This window comes from Megalobrama amblycephala, linkage group LG17, assembly GCF_018812025.1.
Source record: "Megalobrama amblycephala isolate DHTTF-2021 linkage group LG17, ASM1881202v1, whole genome shotgun sequence".
NCBI classification, from domain to species: domain Eukaryota; kingdom Metazoa; phylum Chordata; class Actinopteri; order Cypriniformes; family Xenocyprididae; genus Megalobrama; species Megalobrama amblycephala.
The window spans coordinates 27,457,100-27,479,165 of NC_063060.1; the positions used below are offsets into that span (position 1 = coordinate 27,457,100).

Here is a 22,066-nt window from a genome sequence, read left to right on the forward strand (position 1 = left end):
CCATATTTAAATAGTCAATGAGCAAGATGTTCTTTTGAAGTCTTCTGGGCTTCCACAATTCATTAAAAGAACATACAGAAAGTTTTGTGGAAGATGCATCGAATTGGGTCAGTGTGTTAACGCTGAGGGCATTGGAACACCCAATTCAAAGAAATATGCAAGCAATGGATGATGCTCACCTGTCCAAACATTTTCGTATGACTATGATGTGCGTTGCCAAGAAAGAAAGAAATAAGGTCTCATGTTTATTTACTACTTATTAAACTTAAAAAGATGTTATGGTCATCTAAAAAAAATTAATTTCTTTCTTCTGTGGAACACACACATAAAAAGATATTTTGAAGAACATTGTGGTTCAAACCACATTGGACCACAGTGACTTTCATTATTGATATGAATGAAAAACTTTTTTTTTTTTTTCAAATGATCTTTTGTGTTTCACAGAAGAAAAAATGTTGTACAGGTTTAAAGTAAATGATGACAGAATTTTTTATTTTGGGTGAACTGTCCCTTTAATAAGAAATAGCTTATGTCTGTGAAGAAATGTTAATGTGACACAAGTAATAGAGGTAGATTACCAGATATGACAGTGTACTTTGCAATTATATTTTTGAGAACTGCTGCACAAACAAAGACATGTTTCAGTTTTGAGTAATGTCTGTATGAGCATGCATGGATGGGAGAGAGAGAGAGCTTGAACACATACACAAAAACACTGCAGTGTTGCAAGAAAACTGTCAGAATTCACAGTGATACATTCATATTTCATCCCAGCCTGTGCCCCTGCTGTTCCCTGAGCTGGCAATGGACCTGTTACTGAGCCCAAAAGCAGCCTACCAGTTTCTATCTCTGTAGGGAAATCTGTTTAACAACCTATTGGTTTCTTTCTCTCTCTCCAAGGAATTCTGTCTTTCATCCTGTGAAGCCTTTGAGCTGTTGATGCTTGTAGGCTGTGTTTGAAATGCAGCCTATGCATCTATATTTAGTATTTACTGTAAGCACAAGTAATATTAATGAGGTGTAATGAACTGCCCACCTGCTCTCCACAGGTTTTAAAGTGAGGATGTTCTGTGGCATTACAGATCAATTGATTTCCTGGTCAATAAAGGGTAGGTGTATCCCAGTTTCAACTGAAAACATTTAGTATTTTTGAAATAAATTCGAGTATGAACTTTGAATGAACTGAATACATAGGCTACCTATTCTTGCCTTGGTACAGAATTGACTGTATTCGTTTAAAACTTAGTCATAAAGTCATAAAAAAAGCTTAGTACGCGTTAAGTGCTTGAGTTCACGGTAGTGCAAAATAGGGATTAGTCACAGAAGTAGAAAAATACATTGATTTTTGACAATCGAGTCAACAGGTATGGAGTGTAGTAACCCCTGTCTTCCCACACAAAGCGGGTTTTCAGCGTGTTATGGCATATATTGCAGTGCGCGCGCGGGCAGAGGATGAGTTCATTCGACAGCTGGATGTGCTGCTTGGCTGTTTTCTGCGGAGAAAGACCTGTTACTCAGTTCGTGCTGCTTGTTGAATTGCGTCCCAGTGATGCGGAGGTGATCTTGTGGCGTTTGGGAATACCGTATCGCATTTAAATACTTAACTCCCGCTATATTCAACGTAATGGCGCGAGACCGAGCCCAGCAACGCGTGCTTCAGTACCAGCAAACTCTGGTGAGTATTGCTGGTCAACGTGATTCGAAACGAGATGTTTTATCCGCAGAGGTGCGTACAAGTATGATTGAGTGTAAAAGTGTGGATTTATTTATGAATGAAATTACCCTGTGAATTGCCTAAGTAGAGGATAATTCAAGTTGAACGGCGAGAATGTAATAGCCTAATTGTTATAGGCCAGGAGTGTAGCCTAAAAGACGGTTGATATTTAAATTATGTGTGTTGCTCGACATTTGTAACAATAGCATATGCCGTTTCCAGCTAATTAAGTCAACTGTATATTGATAGGTGGTGGTTCTGGCGAGTCCACAATAACACTTGAAGCATAACTAATGGCATCATTTGCATTGAGTTCAATCATATTTCAAGTTTAAGGGCATCATCAAAGTCCCCCCTTCATTCCGCTTCATCCCCTCAGTACCCCTCCTACTCCTGCACTTGTGGACTAAATGTAGATCCACTCTGAATATTAATTGACTCATGCACCAGTTTCCCCCCATTTCTGTCACATTGTGATTGACAGCTGTACCCTGGAGCACTTGACAGGGATATCTCTATATTCAGGCAGATGTGAAGAGGAGGAGAACTGGAGAAGGACACGTTCAAACGGTCGGTATGGGGTACAGTCTTCTCATTCTGCGCCAAAATCCCCTGCTTCACCCCACCCACTAACATCCATCTATCTGAGCAAGTTTTTGCACTGTTATGACAAATGTGTTTGCATAATGAAGGTAGGTGTGAAGTGGCCACACTCAGATCCATGTGTTGCATTCGTATCTTGTCTTTTTGAGTTCAGGCTATTTCTGAGCAGCCTTTCTCCCTATAGGGCCAGACGATGTGTTCCACAGCGTCTATGTGTGTGATGAATGAAACTGGGACATTTTTTTCTGGCCCTGCTTTCCTTATCGGTGAGAGGATCAATACAGCGCTATACAAAATGGTGGCTGGAGACTCATGGTTTCATTGCCTCTCTCAACACCTTTCCCTTTGACCAGGGGTTGGGCCTCGTTCTGATTGATGTCTTTATCATTTACTGTCCTCACGATGTGCTTTGCTGCACTGCCAGACACGAGTCTGGACGCATTTGGCCAAAGGAGGATTAGTCTGTGATGTGTGCTTTTCCATGCCATGTTTGTTTTTCTTTCAGTATATGCACAAGCTCACTCTGTATTTTATTGTCTCTTTATTGTATTTCTCCAGGGATATTGCAATGCTTATGCTTGCGTGACTCACATTTTCCAAGTCTAAATGCTCAAATATGGCTTTCAGTACTGTCAGTTTTAAGAAATCTGGCCTTGCTCAGTGATTCATGTTTGCACTGAAACTCGTGATTGCACTGGCGATATTATCTTTCAAAGGGCCTTTTAAATGGTCTTGCAGGTAAGGGCATCACAAGTGCAGTGAGTCTGCTCTTTAGTGGCCTTTTGTATCTTGCAGCTCTCGATTGCACATACCCACACTATTTGCAATTTATTTCCCCTCAGCGCAAAGAATCTATTTCTTTCGAAACCTTCTCATCTGCACTGGCGGTACCTTTGGAAGATTTTGCTGTATTGTTTAGAAGAAGGGAAAGAACCATGAAGCTCACTTTTTTGCTTCCTCAAGAGAGCCAGATGTGCTTCCACAAAGCTCTCAGCAAAAATAGCATGCCTGGGGACACTTTCCTCCTAGCTTTAGCACACATCACTCCTCTGTGTCACTGTGCCCCAACTGCATGGACCGGTGGAGAGTCTCTGCTATCACCCTGTCTGATCATTGGCAGCATTCAATCCATCAAAAATCCGTCCAGCATCTCTAGCTGAAAAGCTGCAGCCCTAGCAGGGGTTTACATACGAGAACTGGATAAGAGCTGATAGAGATTACAGACAGGTGTCAGTCTGGAGGCAAGCAGTGGCGGAAACCAGGTGCACGTTATTTCCATTGAAAATCATAATAGTGACTGTTTACTTGTCTGAGAGGATGGAAAATTGATGATACTGCTGAAAGATGGGTTGAGTAAAATAGGGATTGAGTTTGCTGATGAAACCGTTTACACTAGTGCGTTTTTGTTTTAAAACAGCATTTTAAAATGAAAGCGATCCTCGTCTACACTGGCATTTTCACAGCATTTCAGAAACTATCTCCGTCTACCCTACACGACCGAAAACGCATGTCACATGACTGTTCATGCACACTGGGCATGCCATACAAGTGTAAACAGTTGCCTCTTGCACTTGTAGGCAGCTGCAGTATTAAAAAAATGCTAAATTAAAGTGCACAATGGCTGCTTAAAACTACAACAAAGCCAGCAAAGATTGCAGTTCAGTCTCCATGTTATTGTTTACACTGTCATCAAGGGTATGTGCAGAGTGAACGTGGGCAGCCATGCCACTGATTTTCAAAAGTCTCCGTTTTGGTCCATTTATACTGAAATGCAACCTACCTTTTTTTTTCTTTTTCTTTTTTTTGCCCACCCGACCGTCAGGCCCGAAGTGTCTAAAAGATTAGTTAAAATTGCTGCCTTCGTTATAGAGGCTTGTTGGTATTCGGCTGCTTTGATATGTTTCCTGTTTCTTTATTTTTACTGCCTTATGGAATGTAATGTCTTCTTAGGAAGGATTTTTTTTAAAGGGTTAGTTCACCCAAAAATTTAAATAATGTAATTTATTACTCACCCTCATGTCGTTCTTTTCCCCTAAGACCTTCGTTCATCTTCGGAAGACAAATTAAGATATTTTTTGATGAAATCCAGTGGCTTAGTGAGTCTTCTATTGCCAACAATGTCACTGAACCTCTCAAGATCCAAAAAAGGTACTAAAGATATATTTAAAAAAGTTCATGTGAGTACAGTGGTTCTACCTTAATATTATAAAGTGGCAAGAATATTTTTTTGTGCACCAAAAAAAAAACAAAATAACAACTTTTGAACAATATCTAGTGATGGCCGATTTCTAAACACTGCTTCATGAAGCTTCTAAGCTTTACGAATCTTTTGCTTTGAATCTGTGTTTTTGAACGTCAAAGTCACTTGATTTCAGTAAACAAGGCTCCGTTGCAGTTTGATACGCGATCCGAAACACTGAAACAAAAGATTTGTAAAGCTTCGAAGTAGTGTTTTGAAATCGGCCATCACGAGATATTGTTGAAAAGTGTTTTTTTTTTTTTTTTTTTTTGCCGCACAAAAGTATTCTCGACCCTTTATAATATTAAGGTAGAACCACTGTATTCACATGAACTGCTTTAAATATATCTTTAGTACCTTTTTTTGGATCTTGAGAGGTTCAGTGACATTGCTGGCACTGAGCCATCGGATTTCATCAAAAATAATATCTTGTGTTCCGAAGATGAACGAAGGTCTTATGGGTGTAGAACGACATGAGGGTGAGTAATAAATTACATTATTTTCATTTTTTGGGTGAACTAACCCTTTAAGTATGACTTTTTAGTAATGGAGATAGATTTTACTCTTGAATAAAAGTTTTTGAATGATATTGTTGTGTTACGCTATGCTATTTGCATTAATGCAGTATCAGTAGACATTGAGAGGGACACACGTCACTAATATTAGATATTCTTGATGCTGCTCTGTTGGTAGGAATTAGAGGTCGACCGATATGGGTTTTTCTCTGACCGATGCCGATATTTAGAAATCAGGGCAGCTGATGGCCAATATGTGATGCCGATTGTTTTGGTCGATATGTTTGGCCGATTTTCTTTTTTTCTCCCTTCATCTCATAAATAAAACATTTATTGAACAACACAAGCCTCTCCAATCAGTGCACTAAAAATAATTTATACGTTAAATACAGGTAATCAAAAATCTAGACTGTCAAATTAACTTAGTAGTAGCCTAATTCATAGTAATAATACATGGTTCAACTTTTTAAGCACCTTCTCAAAACTATTCTGAAGCATGCTTCTATACTGTAAGTCAAATAGCCATAATCTAAGTGATAAAAAAACATAAGAGTTCACCCATTTTACACAGCCTGCTGCTCATAACTGCATCGAGTGCACTGGCCATGAGCGATGACGTCGTGGAGGCTATGTGTCAGACCCACAGACGCATTTAATGAGGAAAGTTAATATGCACGTTTTAGCCAGAAAGTTCATCTGAATTGCACGTTTCTACTTTCACATGCAAATGACATGTTACACTTATGATAAACATGGTCGACTCGGCATCAATTCTAGTAGGCTACAACGTAATTACTCTTTCAAAACGGTCTGGTTTCCCCTTCCATCGTTAGTTGAAGCTGTGTGTCAACAAGGCACGGCTGCAGAGTGTAAGTTGCTCCGTCTCACACGCAGCCTAGAGGGAGAGAAATTCTCCAGTAACATACAGAAACAGAATTAATAACATCAGAGTTTATCTATACAACGCAGGCTTGTATAATAATTTAGCCGCTGTGCTCGTTACCAGGTTTTGGTGCCTGCACCTACCCATAGCCTAAACTACAGCTGGTTAAAGGCTTGCACATCCCGTCCGCGTGCAGGACGATCCGTGTGTACAACAGGGCATGTGTGAGTGACTTGAGAGCTTCAAAACAGCAGTCCACTAAATCCGTTTTTCCGCGCTCACGGACAAAGGAGTATACTTTGAAAGGCTCGTGTGCTCAACTGTGCACGAAATGCAGCGGAATGTGGAAAATGAAGTATAAATGGTCCTTTATGCCGGTGGAATGTCAATTGCGCCTGCCTATTAATCGGCCTAATTTTCAGCTCAATCGGTCGATGCCGATTAATTAAAAAATGCCAAAAATTGGTCCGATATATCGGTCGGCCGATCAATCGGTCAACCTCTAGTAGGAATAGGGTTAAGACAAAATTTTTAGACAAAATATGTTGATCCAGGAACATGTCTTAAAGTCACGGTGACAGATAAGGATACAAGTAAATGATGATTTTAATTTTTGTGTGAACTGTCTCTTAAAACTCGCCTTCAGATTGAGCAGTGAAGGTGTTTGACCTCTGGTTTTGACCTTTAAGGGTGTGTTTCAAGATTGAGGATATGCAATAGCAGATGCTTTTAGATAGCTTGCCAGTTTCCGCCATCAAGCGGAGGAGGATTTCGGCCACCGATGAGATCAAAGAGTGTAGATGTGTTCAGGATATGGGTCCTACAGTGTGACATCAGCCTCCCCACACATCACCAGCATGGTGCTCGCAGTCGCAGACATGTGATTATGCTTTTAGCACCGCTAGAGGATCTTTACAGTGCACTTACTAAAGCAGAAAGATGGTAATGACCTCACACTTTACCAACAAACATGGCAAGAGAGAGATGTAGGGGTGGGAAGTCTTTAACAGCCAATGGTACTGCCTGCGGTTTGGTCATGCATGGATGTAAATTGATCAGCAGTGTTTATACGATGAATGATATGCTGAAGAGATATGCTATTCATCACTCACCACGATGATTTGACTACCTCATTTATGATTTTTTTTTTTTTCCACAAATGAAGCAATGAATAACCTTAAGCAGGCAAGGCAACAGCTCTAATGACAGCCATACCTACTTGATTGCTAAATGGATTAAAGAAGGCAGTTTAATCCCACATCAGCTTTTAGTCACATGATCTCCATCCAAGCATCTGAAACACCATTTGGCCCTGAACCACTATAATTTAATAGAACACCTCAGGTAAAGATATTGCACATTTCTCTAATATTCTTCATTCTGGCTCAATGTCAAATCGGCCCACACCAGGTGTGGTGGATTGCAGAAGAGTCATTAGTGTAATGGGATCAATGCCTTTTTTTTCTTGCATGGGATGTTTAGGGGAAACAGGAGGAGTTCTGGTTGCTGACAGAGGTTGTTTTCGTGAATCTTCTGGCTATGTTAAATGCTAATCGAAAACAACCTTTGTCTTACTTTTTCCATTATATATATTAAAGAAGGTCTGACATGGAGGATCTAAAACTTGTTTTGATAAGCTTTTTGCTCGTAGAGATGTGACATCAAATGCCCCGACTAGGGGAAGGAATTTGCACGAAAAGGGTTGATAACATCCTATCAAGAATATCTGCAAAATTATATTTCAAAGCCAAGAACTGAGAGTTGGCTGTTTTAGTTTATGATCTTGAGAGAAGTTTCTACCTTGTTATGACTACAGAATAAAACTAGAGCTGTGTATCTTTTAAAACTTTGGGGTCAGTAAGTTGATTTGAACATTAGAATGATTTCTGAAGGATCACGTGACACTCGAGACTCAAGACTAGACATTCAGCTTTGCCATCATAGAAATAAATTACATTTTAAAATATATTAAAATAGAAAACAGTTCATTTAAATTGTAATAATACTTGACAATATTACTGTTATTTTACTGTATTTGTAATCAAATAAATGCAACTTAAGCATAGAAGAAATCTTTCTGACCCCAAACTTTTTATCTTCAGTGTACATCACTTGCCATCACTGGCAAGTGTTTTTCATGTACATTGCAAATCCTTTTATTATTTTAAATAATGTCATGGCATCAACATTTGTTTTTGATCTTAAGTTTTGTGAGCTCTGTTCTGGTTCTAACAACTCCAAGGTCATGGGCTCAATTCCCAAGGAACACGCATACTAGCAACATGTTGTATGTACCTTGAATGCACTGTAAGTTACTTTGGATACAACATCTGTACCTATGGAATTCCTAAACATCATTAAACAAGATATATTTACTTATTAGTTTTACTTTTTACTTAGTTTCCCATAGGAAAACATGTTCAAACATAGATGTGAGTTTAGTGAGGCACTTGAAAGATATCTGAAACCAATTATTTTACACAATTTTGCCTCCCAAAGAAATGCAGTGTGTTTAGATGTTTATTTTTACTGAAAAACAAGGCAAATACTTAAGAAAATTATTTTTACAGTGTATGCATGCTTTTAATTCTTTATGTGCTTATGTGCCATGTTCACTGTACAGTTAGCTAAGCTGAAGACACTTTCTAGGATTTTGCCATGTTTTTTTCTGTCTAAAACATTTTTTGCAGATCATAAAAACAAATAAGTTGTAATGCAGAATCTGCAGTCTTAATGTGACATGCTCAGTGATGGCTGACTAATTGCCATTGCGATGTATCTTCGCTTGAGTTCTGATGATGTCAAAATATGTGGGCCACTTTTCTCTGGTATGACTTCTCTTATGACACCCATCTAATGAAGAATTAAGCACAGCAACTGATGACGTTATCTCTCACTCTCTTTCTCTCTGTGTATGTGTGTGTGTATATAGACCAAAAGAGACAGAGAAAAACAGAGACGTTCAGTTGAAAATACTTCTAACTTGTTATCTTCTATCTTATCTTCTTGTATTCTAAAATACAAGATATCTTCTTTCAAATTATGAGTCTGCTTTGAAGAAAGTCTTTTTAGCCTAGCCACAGACTCCAGACATTTGAAAAAAAAAAAAAAAAAAAAGATCTTGCTTTGGTTTTAGCAGCCCATTTCAATTTTGCGTGTCAATAAGGATGTCAGAATTTGATGGGGACTGTAAAACGCCCAGTCATGCCTGTCAATCATGACCACAGTCTTAGCTAAGATGCACATTGTAAAGTTGACATAAAAGATGTCACACAGCCTGCTGTGGACATCATGCAAGATTTCTTTGAGGTCATGTTGCACATTCTGACAAGCAACAATCAAAAAGGACAGCAAAAATTTTGCAGTACAGCCATATTTAATTGCAGTAGCTATTACATCCCATTCACCCTGTAGTGGAGCGCCATACCTGCCTTAGAGACGCAGGACAGGGCACTTGATGCTCTCAGACGGCTGGCTAAAGGCTCTGAGGCAGAAGTGGTAAAAGGTTGCATTTACACTCCAAAACCCTTCAGAGAGATCTTTGCCACAGGCCACTCATATCAACCTGAAATATTTCTTGAGCTTGTGTGCCTGTCGGTCTATTTGATTAGCATACTTGCTAGCTGTATACCAATAAATGTATAGGTCAATGACATATAAGTGTCCTTGATAAAGAGGAAAAACACATTACAAGTTCTTAGAAACCCACTCTTTGTTTTCATGTAAATTTCATATGGTTTTAAAAAATCATTTATACCATTTTCAAGAAAGGAAATTTAAAGGGGACCTATTATGCCCTTAAAGGGTTAGTTCACCCAAAAATGAAAATTTGATGTTTATCTGCTTACACCCAGCACATCCAAGATGTAGGTGTCTTTGTTTCTTCAGTAGAACACAAATTATGATTTTTAACTGCAACCGCTGCCGTCTGTCAGTGGTATAATGCAAGTCAGCGGGAACTTGGACTATAAAGGTAAAGAAAAAACGACAGACAAATCCAAATGAAACCCTGCGGCTCGTGACGACACCTTGATGTCTTAAGACACGAAACGATCGGTTTGTGTGAGAAACCAAACAGTATTTATATCATTTTTTACCTCTAATACACCACTATGTCCAACTGCATTCATCACTAGATTCGTTTGGTCTGATCGCGCTCTGACAGCAGCAGTGATGTCTCGCGCATATACTTCAATGAGATCGAGACATCACTGCCGTTGTCAGAGCGCGATCAGACCAAACGAATCGAGTGATGAATGCCGTCTAAGCAAGTTTTGTCTAAGCAAGTTTTATTTACTCTTATTGTAGAAGTTCCCAATCCCATCCACTAGCATTATTTGACTGACAGACAGCAACGGTTGGAGTTAAAAATCATCATTTGTGTTCTAGTGAAGAAACAAAGACACCTACATCTTGGATGCTCTGGGGGTAAGCAGATAAACATCAAATATTCATTTTTGGGTGAACTATCCCTTTAAGTCTTGATTTTTGTTTTTAGGGTCTACTAGAATAGGTTTTCATGCTGGAATGTTCAAAAAACACCTTACTTTTCACATATTTTACATTGTTGCAGCACCTCTCTTCCCATTCTGTCAGTAACACTATAATTGCCTCTCATTTCAGAGGCTGCATCCTCCGAAGGTCGCATTTGAAGGCTTTTCTTAAATGAGACCGCCTCAGTGACGTATGCAGCCTTCAATTCCACCTCCAGACGATGCAGCCTTCGAAATGAGATTCAGCTTATGTTAAGTTCGTGTCTTGATGGAGCCCCTCCTTCAGAGAAGTGTACAGAGAAGTTGTGCTCTGATTTGTCGGCTGGACCGGTGTGATTAGTCAACCACTTCCAAGCGTGTTTTGGAAATGTCACGACCCTTATAACCGTGAGTTTCAGCACACTACTAACTTAACCAGGTATCACCTATACAATCCAAAGGAACTGGAATTTCCAGTCCCTTTGGATTGGATTTAAACCGGATTGCTGGGTTGCTCAAACAGCAAAATTACACACTTATTAAAGAAGAAAATGTGTTTCAAATATTATTGATTATTAAGCTAAAAGTATACTTCCCATATACAAGTTCCACTCTTGCTCACCAACAGACCCTGTCATGTAATTTTTGTCATTAACACAGTGCACATATTTTTTGCACTTGAAAAGAAAGCATCACTAGATATTCTGCATATGCCCAACACACTCTGTTCATGTTCACGATTTAATAGAGTTCATTTTTAATAGATTATGCACTAAACTGTGCGTGAGAGGGAGCAGAACTGGGAAAATGGAGTATATGTGGGCTTTTAATTCATCTTTTTTCATTTTTTTGAGAGCCTGAATTAACCTTGACATAGTAAGTAATAGTACTTAATGCAGACCTCTAGTTGGTCCCGCCATATGACTTTCACCACGTGAGAATTTTAGAATGTATCACCTTAACGCATACGTTCACCCACTTCTTCTGGAAGACATGAAAATTAAGTGGCCAGTGAACTGGGAGAAGAATAGAGTGAACGTAATAATTATTGTACACAATGCGTGTTTGATGTGAATAAAACATGTCGTCAAATTACGTTTGAATTGAAAGGATTATTGCCACTTCCATCGACATTAGTGTGTACTGCACAGTTGAGATATATGAAAAACGCTAAGTGAGTCTGTCTCTGGCTCAGCGCCCGTCAAAGCAGGAAAGCAGATTTGAATTTAGCAGTTCATCACATGATGCACTGAATGTTCTAATCACACCGGCGTGATCATACACGTCAAAGGGTTAATAGATAGGACAAAAAGAAAGAGCGTCACGTCTTTAACCCTTACAACAGTAACTGAATTTGGATTATGCATGTGAAAGCAGTACTGCCAGACATGTCTTCTAGTACAAACTGTGTGAAAGAACAGAAAAATGTGCCTCGTTTGCCCAGTAACTGCTCAGTGACAGGGATACAGGCATGCGGCGTCTGCAGCGCCCTTCCTGGTCAATATGCCGCAGGTCTGTTTGACCGCTAGGATACTGAAGGGGAACACTTTAGAGGCTTATTGTATTGACTGCGTGTGCTCTGAAGTGTTGGCCGGGTTGAGCTTGATGTGGTAAGGCAGCATCTGTTGGGTAAACCTTGTTTATCACAGCTTGTCACCTAAACCCTTTTCCTAATTTTTAGGAGAGGCCAGGAGCTCACCTGTGATAGGAGCATCGCATTTCGGGCGTGTGATTTGATTGGTCGCAGCAGCTCATTGAATGTGACAGTTTGTGTTGCTAAGGTTAAATGTCATTCTGTTAGTAAATTGTGGGTGAGTTTAATTGAGCCAGACTAATACATCAAGCTGTCCAGGATGGACGGGTGCCAAGCTGATGAAGACGATGACTTAGTGTTATTAGGCGTTGCGTGTCGGGCGACGGCTTCAGGTGGGTAGATGTTTAGGATGAGTGACAAAGGGGTGCAAAGGTTGTGTGAAACGAGGCAGACGGAACAGAGGAGGAAGAGGAGGGTGTGGATCAATCTGCGCTGGGCTGCTTTGCTTTCTCTATATTAGCTGCACCTGCTCATGCGAGCGAAGAGAGAGTCTGCTGGAATCGTGATGCTCATCTCAATGTGCCGCTGGCGGCAGAGCTCCTCAGATCAGAGTGCCGTGTGTTTATAGAACAGAGAGAGAGAGGGAGAAACAGGAGGAGGGAGTGGGAGAGCGGGATTGTGGCGCTACACAACGGACCTGCCAATATTCCTGTCTCTCCATCTTTAGCACCGTGGGCATGTGCCTGTGTGGGAGCAGCTGACTGTAAGAACGAGGGATGGGAGAAGAAAGGAATAGGGAAAGGCAGAGGACAATAGGTGGGAAGGGCTCAAAATACCCCCTTACGTCACCCACACATGATTTTTTTTTTATATCGGAGGACAAAATCATACAATTGAACTTTAATTCAATATGAATTGAGCTGAAGGATACAAAATTGTTGAAAGCATTATTGTAAGTTTGCAGTTGATTGGCTGAAAGGACACTGCCCAATTTCTGGTGTAAAAGAAAAATGTTAAATTGATTGATCAGATCTCCAGTCAGGGTCCAAAATGGACCCAGTGCAGACTAAAATTGGGTTTGGCAAGTAAATAAAACCGTTAATAAAAAATCGAATTGTAAGAAGAGCCTGAACATCACTAAAGTGATATGCTCGATGGTGATTCAAATAATACCACAAACAATTATAACAATTTTAAAAGTAGTAGTAGTTTATTTTTTTCCTCCAGAACTATATATGTCAATTACTCCCCATGTTAAGCCACAAACATGAACACAAGCAGAGGCTGGCTCATCTTGTGCATAATGCTGCAAGTGACACAATGACCTACATTGTCACAAATATGCAGTGAAAAACAGCTAAATAATATCATTGTCATAGTGATTGTAATATTTTAGCAAAAATAATACAAAATAGAGTTTTAATGAGTGTTAAAGGTCCCGTTCTTCGTGATCCCATGTTTCAAACTTTAGTTAGTGTGTAATGTTGTTGTTAGAGTATAAATAAAATCTGTAAAATTTTAAAGCTCAAAGTTCAATGCCAAGCGAGATATTTTATTTAACAGAAGTCGCCTACATCGAACGGCCAGTTTGGACTATATCCCTCTACTTCCTTCTTTAATGACGTCACTAAAACAGTTTTTTGGCTAACCTCCGCCCACAGGAATACACAAGAGTTGCGTTTGTAGAGTGTGTTTGTCGCCATGTCGTCGAAACGCTGTTATTTTCATCCCGCAGTCCAATCACCGGGTCTGATTCCGGCTCAAATTGATAGGGTAAAATTAAAGACGTGTTTACAATAACACTGAGCGCGTGCATCTCCACGTTATGGTAAGAGGCGTGACCTTTCCGGGCAAGGTTCGCTAAGCTGCTGTCGAATCACAACACAGGAACCGCTGGCACAATCAGAACTCGTTACGTATTTCTGAAGGAGGGACTTCATAGAACAAGGAAGTCATCAGCCCGTTTTTATGACAGTGGAAACAGCGGTATACAGATAAGTAAATTATGTGAAAAATACTGTGTTTTTTTACACGCGAAACATGAACACATGTTATATTGCACACTATAAACACAATCAAAGCTTCAAAAAAAAACATGAAAAACGGGACCTTTAAGTAATATTTACAGATGTAAAAATTAACTTGTCAATGGCAGTTTTAGTTTTAGATTGTTAAATTGTTGATTTTTGGAGAAACAACACAAACCAACAACAAACAGCATCTTTATCAAATAACAAGCAATAATTTGTGTGTTTCAAGGAGAAGAAAAGGTTCACTGCTCATTTAAATAACATTCTCCTTGAGATCGCCTCAGAAACCTTGTGCTGGGCAGTCTGAGGATAAAAAGTATAGATTTCAGTTTGCTTTAGGGTCTCATGGGTCTGTGTGAAATAATCTATAACTGCTTTGTTGACTAATGAAATATTCATTGGCAACAGGGTGCTTGGAAAATGCTTATGTTGTTTCAGTTTCAAAAATATTTTTGTAACTGAACTTGTATTGAAAATCATTTACCGTACAAACCATACTGTTTTAAACTATTTGATTCACTCAGGTGAATTGTCACAATTTGACATTATCACAAATCACAAGCTCAATGCAGCAAAATGTGAAAGTAGTTTAAATTCTGATGGTGTATTATGTTCTTATATCTCTGTGAAACACAGCCAACCAGCACTGTTTTTGACACTGTTAGCTTTAATGTGTAGAGCTCCAGGAGAATAGAAATACACATCCTATTCAGCTGCTTAGAAAAAGCGTACAATTCATCTCCTCTTCTTCTTTTTCTACTTAAATATGACAGTCAGTATTGCACTTAATTTATAGTTTCTACAAGAGGTATTTACCTGCCTTGAACTTTTTTCACATTTACTTTTATTACAGCATCAAATCTTTTTTGTAAGTGCAAATATTTATATTTAGATTATACTTAAAGGGTTAGTTCACCCAAAAATGAAAATTCTGTCATTTATTACTTACCCTCATGCCGTTCCACACCCGTAAGACCTTCGTTCATCTTCGGAACACAAATAAGATATTTTTGTTGAAAGGCCTTCATAGGGAGCAATGACATTTCCTCTCTCAAGATCCATAAAGGTACTAAAAACATATTTAAATCAGTTCATGTGAGTACAGTGGCTCAATATTAATATTATAAAGTGACAAGAATATTTTTGGAGCGCCAAAAAAAACAAAATAACGACTTATTTAGTGATGGCCGATTTCAAAACACTGCTTCATGAAGCATCGGAGCACAATGAACAAGTGTATCGAATCTGCTGTTCGGAGCGCCAAAGTCACATGATTTCAGCAGTTTGGCAGTTTGACACGCGATCTGAATCATGATTGATACACTGATTCATAATGCTCCGATGAAATGTCATTGCTCCCTATGAAGGCCTCACGGAGACATCGGATTTCAACAAAAATATTTTAATTTGTGTTCCGAAGATTAACGAAGGTCTTACGGGTGTAGAACGGCATGAGGGTAAGTAATAAATGACAGAATATTCATTTTTGGGTGAACTAACCCTTTAAGTTAACATAAAAAATCATGTAACTCACAAATAAGGAGAGTGAGATGCTGAAATCTGTCAAAATTATTAAAATTGTGATCAAATTGTGTCAACTGTCAAAATGTTCAAATACAATAGCTGTGACAATAATAGGAATTTCATTACCTTGAAAAAATGAGTGGTTTTAACTTAAAATGTTAACCTATGAACTCAATCTTATAAGTTTACTAAAGTCTGTCAAAATAAAACAATCTTTTGTATTAAAAAAAGACAACGAACACTCAAAAACACTGCAAATAAAAGCACCAAACACAAAATGCACAATTTTCCAGCTGCTTTGGTTCACTGAGATGAATTAAAACATTATAACGTTTGATTGAAACTTTCCAAGGTATTTGAAAATCAAAAAAGACAAAAGTAGAAGACTAGAATTAATTACTCATCCCTGAAGCACTGCAAATGACATCATTGACTATTAGTATGTCTATAATTAGGAATGTCACAGAAGCTGAATTACCCATTGAGCATATTTGAGCAACACAGTAGTGGTGTTTCATTCCTAAACAAATCAGTGTTTTTAAACAAATTGGTTAAGTAAACAATTCAATGATTCACTAACATAACTTGCTTGTCCTTTAATGTATCCAGTACCACGTGTGTACCACGTGTGATGTAAATGTAATGGTTACTTTTCTGAAATGATGCAGCCTCAATGATGTATATAGCTGACAAAGGCAACCTCTGGAGCCTTCAAAATGAGACAGTGTCTTTGAAAAAATCCTACTGGCATAGCATAATGGAAAATGCAGAAAAGGTTACAACAATGTCTGGAATGTGCATAGATTCACTTTTAATCTAATCTTTATACTGTATAACTTATCTGATGTTTGAAATTCTGGTTTTTGAATGAATAAGCATTTAGTACCTTACTTTACAGGTAAATTATCATGAAACTGAAATAGCACATCGACTTTACTGGAATCTGTGTATCTGCAGTTGAGGTATGAGGTACATGAATTCAAAATAAAGCACACCTGGGTGTATGTGGGAGCATCTCTGTGCAGCTCTAAAGAAAACATTGCACCATCAGGGCAAAGGCACTCTCAAAGCACAGAACTGCATCATGGTTCATATAAAATAGCAGTCAGGGCAAGTATGTGTTTTTTAGAAAATGTGATAAAATCTGGAACACCTGTGAATCTGTTAGCAAAGGAGACCACTAAAATGCTCACAGTAACTATAGAAGAGTTACAGCCCTCCATGAAAGATTGAAGAATGTGCATGAGACGACAACAACACCATGAACAATTCATAACTCTTGTAGTCTTGTAAGTTAGGTGGACTTTTTTCCAAAGGAATAAGAGTGAATCAACAATCACAAGGATTTTTCTATGGCCCAGTTAAGTCAAATGTGGATGCTTAAGTGTAAATTTAAATACACTTAAATTGAAAACTCTGACAGACTACCTCCATTTATTTAAAGGGTTTTTCTTTATTTAAAGCACTTCTCGGCTTGGTTTCCCTACATTTCCTTCCAAGGTAAAATCTTTATTCACTCCTGTCTCAATTTCAGATGTATGGACGCTATACACAGGAGTTGGGGGCCTATGCCAAAGAAGAGGCAGCTCGTCTGCGTGAGGATGGAGCGCTGCGAAGGACCACCAGTGTGCGCGGCCAGGCTCCAGAACTGCTGGAGTATGAGAAGAATCCGTGTGCCAAGTGTCAAGGTGGGTGTGTTGTGTACATATGTGCGCACCAACAGCTTGCTGGCTGTTCTGCTAACGTCATAGCTTGCTATTTGTAGTGGTGGCTACAGAGTAAAGCAAGGAAAGCAGAGCCAGCAAAAATCTACAGTGATGAAGGGCAGCAGGGACTGAAAGAAGAAAAGGGTCACAAAGGGCAGCAGGTAAAAGAGTTAGAGAGAATGTGCTGAAATTGGGGATTAGGTGAGGCCATTGCTGGAGATAAGTGGGAGGGATTTGACCGAAGATGAGAGCTTTACTCTGGCTGCTGTGATGCATCTAGACTCTTGGTCAGGCCAGTGGCAGAAGAGCTTTGCATGAAGATTCATTTTTTTTCCTGCAGAATTGAAACACCCTTACTTTCCTCTCCTTCTAACACAGTGGTTCTTAACCTTCTTGACTCCAAGGCCCACTGTTCTCCAGGACAGTATTCAGAGGGCCTCCTTTCTAAGCTGATATGTACCTCTAGTACTTCTGTAACCCAAAAGTATGATGTAATTTCAATGTTTTACATCTTTACTTTTAGTGTGTTTAGTATTTTAATTATGATTCTGGTAATTTAACTAAGGCCATGTTCACACAGCTGAAGAATACTGTTGTCAGGCCTGTATTTGAGTCCTTTATACAGTTGTTCACACACATTTTAGTTATTTACAGGAGTGACAACTGCATTCTATAACTGAACTTACACCTGTAATTATTACAAATGCTCCATCTTCCAAAATCCAGTCACTGTTTTCCACCGAAGCTGTTTCTGTTAGTTTTGTGTTCTACGAGCAACTCAAATGCTTTGATTTCCACCCAGATATAAACGCTGCTGTTGATTTATGAAGATTTGATGGATGAACTTGCAGCTCAATTGGACTCTTGTTGTGTCAAAAGTGATAAGACTTTTCAGTTTTATGGATGCCACCATCTTTGATATTACTGTCACTATGGTTACGGCTTGACTCCCGTCCCGTCGTTCATAAAGCATTTGAGATGCTACTGTAAGTTATTGTGTGAACGGGACATTTCGAGACTTACACCTGTAAGTAAATGTGGTTGTCAATCCCAAAAACTGACAGTGTGAATGTAGCCTAAATTTGAATCATTTTAAGACTTATTGGGACTCCTGGAAGTTTTCTGAGGCGCCCTACTTGGCCCAAGCCCCCCGATTGAGAATCACTGATCTAACGTATCCCAACATTTGTTGCAGCATTATGTTGTGTTTCAAAGGCTGGTGTCAGTGAGAATTATTCAATGATTTTTTAATGGGTCAGCATTTTTGTGAAATTTTTGTCATTAAATTTCTGGATTTCAGGCTTTGTTGAAGTTTGTAGTGCTAAACCAAATATTAGCACCTGCAGTTGCTAAATTGGTAACACATTTTAAAGTCAGCATTAAAACCAAAGTTATGATCATCTTTTCTTTATTGTGATGTATGTCCAAGTGAAATGGCTTTTTGTACAAGAAACAATGTTACACCCCTCATACGAACATGACTAACTTTTGTGGTTAATGAAACACTATTTAAAATTTTTCTCTATATGTAAAAGGAATACTTACTTTCGAGACCCCCCAACCTTTTGTTTCAGTTTAGGGGAGGCAAAAACCACGATCGACTTCATAATTCAAATACTGGCTGCTGTTCCAACAAGCAGCCAGTGTTTGATTTATGACTAGCTTAAAGGGTTAGTTCACCCAGAAATTAAATTTACTCACCCTCATGTCATTCCACACCTGTAAGACCTTCGTTCATATTCGGAACACAAATTAAGATATTTTTGATGAAATCCGAGACGTTTTTTTATCTCCCATTGAAAGCAATGAATTGACCACATGCAAGGTCCAGAAAAATAATAAAGACATCATTAAAATAGTCAGTGTGACTACAGTGGTTCATCTTTAATGTTATGAAGCGACGAGAATATTTTTTGTGCACAAAAACAAAACAAAAATAACAACTTTATTCAACAATTTCTTTTCTACCCTGTCATTCTCCTAAGCTGTTTATGATGAAGACACAGTGCAGAGCTTCCGGGTTCTACGTCAGAATGCCGGCTCATTATTGGCCGACGCTGTTCACGTGAGCATCATGACGCATGTGTGGATTGCTGGCCAATAATGAGTCTGCGTTCTGATGTAGAACACGGAAGGTCTGCAATGTGTCTTCAAAGTAAACTGCGTAGATTAAAATCTCCAAAAACCATTAGTGCAGTGTTATATATATTTTGTTCAATTAGCCTTTCGCCGGCCCCTCCCCCAAAACGGCCATTGTCCAATCACACATCATAGCAACCGTTACTATGTGAGCAGGTCCGACAAACATTGACTCCAACCAAGATGGTGAAATGGTGCGCCCACGGCGTTTGTAAATCGGACACTAGATACCCCGAGAGATTGTCTGGAGGAGTTGTGTTCTTTCCATTCCCAAAGCCGAAAACACAACGTGAGCGGTGCCTACAATGGATAAAACAGTGTGGACGGCCCCACTCCCAGTTAAATGAGTCGAACATTACGAAGCATAAATAAGTCTGCTCAAAGGTAAGGCTAACAGCTAACTAGTTACCGTGTTGTCTAGATCTACTAACTAGAGGCAAGAACACAAATTGGACCAAAGTTATGATTACCATGCATTATGATTACCATTGTGTTGGGTCTTTGAGCTCCCCAACTTTATTTTTCGTCAGTTTACAACAAAGTCGAACATAGCGCCCCAACAAGCAACTTTAAATAATTTTGTTTTTATCTTTCATGTACCATTTTATGAACGGAAAACCTACCCCTGAGTATTAGTATTAGCTGTTTTCAGATTCAGAATGTTTTATATCCATTGTTGAACATAATTCACAACTAGGAAATAGCTTTGGCTTAGTTAAAGGTGCATAACAGATAATAAAATAAAATAAAATGGATATCTGAATGCCTTATATTTTGTTTTATGTATTTCATTTTATTATTTTATCTGTTATGCACCTTTTAAGCCAAAGCAATTTTCTATTTGTGAATTCTGTTCATCAACAATGGAAATAAAACATTCTGAATCTGATTCTCAAAACGGCTATTCTCAAAACAACAGAGAAATGTTAGTTAGCTTTTGAATGGCTTTGATGCACATGTTTAGCTAGCTAACATACCCTTGTATTTGAACAAAATAGCTACTCGCAATAGACAATAATAGACCATAACATATGAAAGAGAACTTACCCGGCAGTGCAAGAGCATGACTGGTCCACAAGGCTGTGCTGGTTGCATTTGAGGTACAGGTCATGGGGTTTCTCAGATTTCGCTTGAGACCGGTAAGCATTAGCCTCGATAGTAGTCGTGTCTCCTTCATTGCGTATTTTTATATTTTGAATGTATCCCTCCACTGCATACTGTAACCCCTTTTGCCTCGATCTGGAGGATATCGCGGAGGTATTGCTCCAAAAAAGGTCACTGACAAGCACGGGTATACCTCTTCCCGTCATGGCAATCTGTCGCGCTGGTCGTGTTTGACCATTTGTTTGTCGGACGTAGCAACAGTAACTAAGGGGGGCGGGGCTCGGCGAAAGGCTAATTGTGTACTTGCATTATCTCAAATGTTTCTAACAATGTTTATATCCAGAGAAATTTGCAATTTTAACCAGTGCAATGGCTTGTGTCATTGCATTGCTTGTCAATAACGTCATACCCGTGTTACCCTCAATTTCTGGCCCTACTTCCGTAAAAACCATGCAAACACCAAAGATGCTTTAATATACCATGCGTTTTATTAGACAGGTGAGCGATTGTTTGGATACCTTTATCAACAGAAAACTAATCATTGTTATATAGCTAAACACAGTCTTACTGTTTGAATCTTGTTTTCTTGATTTACCTTGAGTATAACATGTTTGTTACCATGCCTCAGAGACAACACTATTCTGTCAAGTGGCTAACATGGCAAAACCAGAAAGAGCTGGTTATAGTAACACAACATTTTCCACCATACAATATATTTTAAAATGAACTTCATGCCATTTAACAATACAAATCATCCAGCTTTTATTCTAATATCGATCTAGCAAAGTCTCATACCAGCCAACGAGTGAATGCAAATAGTAACGTTAACATAATTTTAACGTATTTTTAGTATGATTGTTTTGACCAAGTAAAACAGCGATGTTACCCCACAATTTCAGTTTGTTAAAAAAAGTGACCTGTATGTGTAGTAATTCAGCACTCGCGGCTATTTCATTAGACATAATTGTAATAGACATAAACAACATGATGAAAAAAGTGCCAGCGGCCAACTACGCCATATAAGCATAATAAAAACAGCAACGTAAAATGTCCCAGGCCTGGTCCTCTCTCACCCTTCACCGCTGTCATTCCTTCTTATATACTTCCGAAGCTCCTCAATGGCATTCACAGGTGTCTCTCACTAGCATTTGCTCCACTGGCCTCGTTCTGCTCTCAGCCCCGTCCTGATTCATACCACAGTAATGTTAAAGGGGTCATATAATGCCATTTTTGTACAAGTTAATATGATTCTTTGGGTCTAAATGAAAGGTTTGTAATATACTTTAATTAAAAATTCTCATTAGTATTGTAAGAAAACACTTATTTTACCTGGTCAAAAACGGCTCTGTTTTCAGCAAGCCATTTCAGTGCATGTGTCTTTAAATGATAATGAGCTTTGCTCTGTTCTGTGGGGCGTTTTGACACAACACACTTGGAGTGTTGCCTTGACAACAGCTGAGGGTATATTTTGGAGAAAGAATGGCAGCGGGAGTCTCTGAGGACACATCTGTGCAACTGTATCAATTTGAACCAGAGTCGGACCCGGAACAAGATGACGGCCCTGACGAAGTTTGACAATTAAAGGTTTAGTTCACCCAAAAAT

The 22,066-nt window shown here is 38.9% G+C and overlaps 1 protein-coding gene across 5 annotated transcripts in view; it reads left to right on the top strand.

Moving 5' to 3' along the window:
* clcn2a (chloride channel, voltage-sensitive 2a) overlaps positions 1 to 22,066 on the top strand; it is a 61,109-nt gene that overhangs the window by 2,976 nt on the left and 36,067 nt on the right. For 2 of the 5 annotated variants that reach the window (XM_048163681.1, XM_048163684.1), the window contains exons 1-2: positions 1,298 to 1,726; positions 17,049 to 17,202. In XM_048163681.1, coding sequence (XP_048019638.1) covers positions 1,625 to 1,726; positions 17,049 to 17,202 — 256 coding nt within the window. In that variant the 5' untranslated portion in view covers positions 1,298 to 1,624. Of the gene's footprint in view, positions 1 to 1,297; positions 1,727 to 17,048; positions 17,203 to 22,066 lie in introns of those variants that run through there. The other 3 variants (XM_048163682.1, XM_048163683.1, XM_048163685.1) reach the window with 3 other exon arrangements.